The 3,021-nt window shown below is 41.2% G+C and overlaps 1 protein-coding gene across 1 annotated transcript in view; it reads left to right on the top strand.

Annotated features, from left to right (window-relative positions):
- LOC119585403 (protein dopey-1 homolog) overlaps positions 1-3,021 on the top strand; it is a 25,330-nt gene that overhangs the window by 8,544 nt on the left and 13,765 nt on the right. Inside the window, 5 exon segments of the mRNA XM_037934065.1 lie at positions 29-204; positions 332-634; positions 711-727; positions 901-1,347; positions 1,350-2,806. Of these exon segments, the coding sequence (XP_037789993.1) occupies positions 29-204; positions 332-634; positions 711-727; positions 901-1,347; positions 1,350-2,806 (2,400 nt within the window).

Here is a 3,021-nt window from a genome sequence, read left to right as displayed (position 1 = left end):
ATTTGAGACACATGTGCATCTTCAACAGGTCTCAGCATTGTGTCAAGCAATGGAAGATAGTAGTGTATTGGTGCAAAGAGCAGCTCTTGACCTGACTTTAGCTGCCCTTCCCATGCACAATACGCAACTGTTACGGCCAGACTTGGTCAGAATTGTCACCTCTGCCATTTTAGTGTTGCTGAGGAGAGATATGTCCCTGAACAGGTAAAGAAATTAATAAGAAATTCTTGTTTTTTACTCGAATGTTCATTATATATGTTCATAAAAATTATCATAATGTATTTCTTTAGATTCTTTGATCATCATTTGACATTTTTCCTCTACCTGTTAGGAGGTTGTATGCATGGCTGCTTGGATCTGAAATCAACCTCTCACTCTTGTCTTCCGAACATCCTGTTGTAAAGCGCCTCAACAGTGCTGTGAGTGACAGTAACACTGAAGATGGAACTGAAGTCAATGCATATTTTGAAACATTCTCAAGACCACTTTTAGTGGAAGGGGTTGTGTCTTGTTTGCAAGCCAGCCAGGGAACCAATCCACCTGATTTACGACCATATAGACTGATAGTCTCGCTGCTGGATAAGCCAGAAATTGGACCTTTCATTCTGGATGATATATTTCTAGATCTATTAAGGTAAGCCCAAGTTTGGTGTGAGTGTTGAGGTTTCAAGAATTTAATGTAAGGTCAAAATCTAGTCTTGGGTTTACAGTGCAGGGAATGGTTATTGTAATATCTATATTATAATGGCACCATTGCTTATTTTTAAGGATATTTTTCTTGATGCGCAATGGATTTTTAAAAGTTCAACCTTATAAATTAAAAATTGCAGTCTTATAATTTTCAGTTCATATTGGAGTCATTTTGTTATAAAGTAGTGATACTAGTAATAACTTTCACAGGTGCTTGTACCATACCTGCCAAGTGCTTCAAGCCTCAAATAACACCCCATCAGAACCCAGTAGCAGAAGACAAAGCACAACAGACAAGCAGACACCACCACCTCCATCTCGCTCACCAGATGGCTCTAAACCAGTTGTTGAGGGGAAACAGGGGACTCCATGAGGTTACGAAAACTGCCACTCTTCTGTTTAGTGCCCTACAACCATCATACCCATGGATGCATCTCACAGGTTTACTCAGCATGGCATGTCAAGCCAAAGCTAGTCAGATGGATGGGGGTGAGAAAAAAGATGATGGCAAACTTGTTTTAGATGTGGGTAGTTCAGTCATGACAGTTTGCGAGATTTGCACTCTGCTGCAACATCTGTTGACGTCTCTCCCCACGATACTCAGCAGCAGACTCAAGCTTCAAGGCTCCCAGAGGTGTTGTCTACAGTTACCTCCCTTCTGACAGAACATCTCAGCACTTTGACTGCTAAAGAACTCTCTGCAGGACTTTCTCTCTCTCAGGCAATCTTACACAAACTCATACCTTCAGTCACTTTGCCTCCTTCAGCATCGCAGTCAAGGCCAGAGTCAAGAGCAAGCATCACTACCTTTGCATCCCTTCAGATGCATGCTCTTTCTCAAGTGTCTACTATTCCTCGACCTCTGCTTGTTCAGGAAGCTTTCGCAAGAGAGAGTCCTCCCTCAGAGTGTGGCATTGTACAGATAGGAATAGAGGCAAGTGAGGATGATCCAAATAGTGTTGAAAGGAAAAAAACTGAAGACCTTTCAGTTGATTCACTCACTGAGGAAAGTAATAATAATGAGAACTTAGCTGACGGAGAAGCAGAAACATCCTTTATCTCAGTAGTGTCAAATTCATCTATGGAGGACTCTGAAAGATTGAAAGGAGAAACTGAAGATGAAAATAAAGAAAAACAAGACACTTCTGTAGAAAAGGAGAATGAAATTGCTACCCCAAATGCAATTAAACCTGAAATAAGTGAGGACTTGTTTGATGTTGACCAAGAAGGAGAAGTAGTAAGCAGTGGTGAGGATAAGCATGCCAATTTGGAAGAGGTACCCAGCGATTCAGGAGTTGACATGGAAGAAATACCCTCACAACCCACAGAGCTGTCACGATTTTTGATATCACAAGAAGCAAGTGAGGATGAGTATGAAAGTGCACCTCAGAGCCCTAGTCATCAGGGCTCAATGCCATTATATAATTATGTTAAAGTATTTGAAAAATTCTTCTTGCAGTTTATCCAGAAAAAAATTATATTAGAAAATTCAAATCTAGCTGATTTTCAGAGTGCTCTCAGTAGATCAGGAAGTTTTCAGATGGACAGTCTATCAGAACTGAATTATTTGTTGAGAGAATGTCTGCAGTGCTGTGAAAATAAAGTAGAATCCACACAGTCTTCTCCAGTCAAAAGTAAAGGGAAGAAGGTACAGTCATCCCCCTGGTCATCTCCTTCAAGAGTTTCTACATCGTCTTCAGGCTTTTCACAGAGTCAGAGAGAAATTACCGACTTCACTTCTGTCCTGCAGCTTCACCACAAAGCAGATGAACAATTTGAAGTCTTCAAAGCTGCTTGTAGCATTTTGGTTGACTTATCATCACTTCCTACGACTCCTGGACTCCCTCTGAACAGGCCAAGTAATCAGATTCCTCACTGGTTTGTTGGGCTCATTGCGTGTGTCATCAATGGGGGTCAAGTCTCTCCTCGCTTTGTTATGGCATCTGTGTCTACTCTGCTGGAGTTGGTGATGTTGGCTCAGTCAGAGCTGTCTGTATGGCGGAGTGAGCATGAACTTGGATGCAAAGGAGGACCTGGGGTTGTGTCTGTTAATATAATCCCTTTACTCCTACCAACACATACTCACATCCTCCTTCATCATACTACGGTGTATCAGGTTTGTGCTTTTTCATTTTATATATATATATGGATGGCTACCTGAAGCTAGGGAGAAAAATACATGAACATGCAGGTAGCCCAGCTTGAAATTCTAGGCCTAAAGAATTAGATCAGTAGTATAGAAACACTAGGAACAATGATCCCAAATTGATAGCTGGAAATTAATGGCCCAGAAAATCTTTGCCCCAGGAGTTTTGCATTTTTTCTTGTGTG

This window comes from Penaeus monodon, chromosome 19 (assembly GCF_015228065.2).
Source record: "Penaeus monodon isolate SGIC_2016 chromosome 19, NSTDA_Pmon_1, whole genome shotgun sequence".
In the NCBI taxonomy this organism is placed as follows: Eukaryota; Metazoa; Arthropoda; class Malacostraca; order Decapoda; family Penaeidae; genus Penaeus; species Penaeus monodon.
This window is presented reverse-complemented; position numbering and strand designations above follow the sequence as displayed.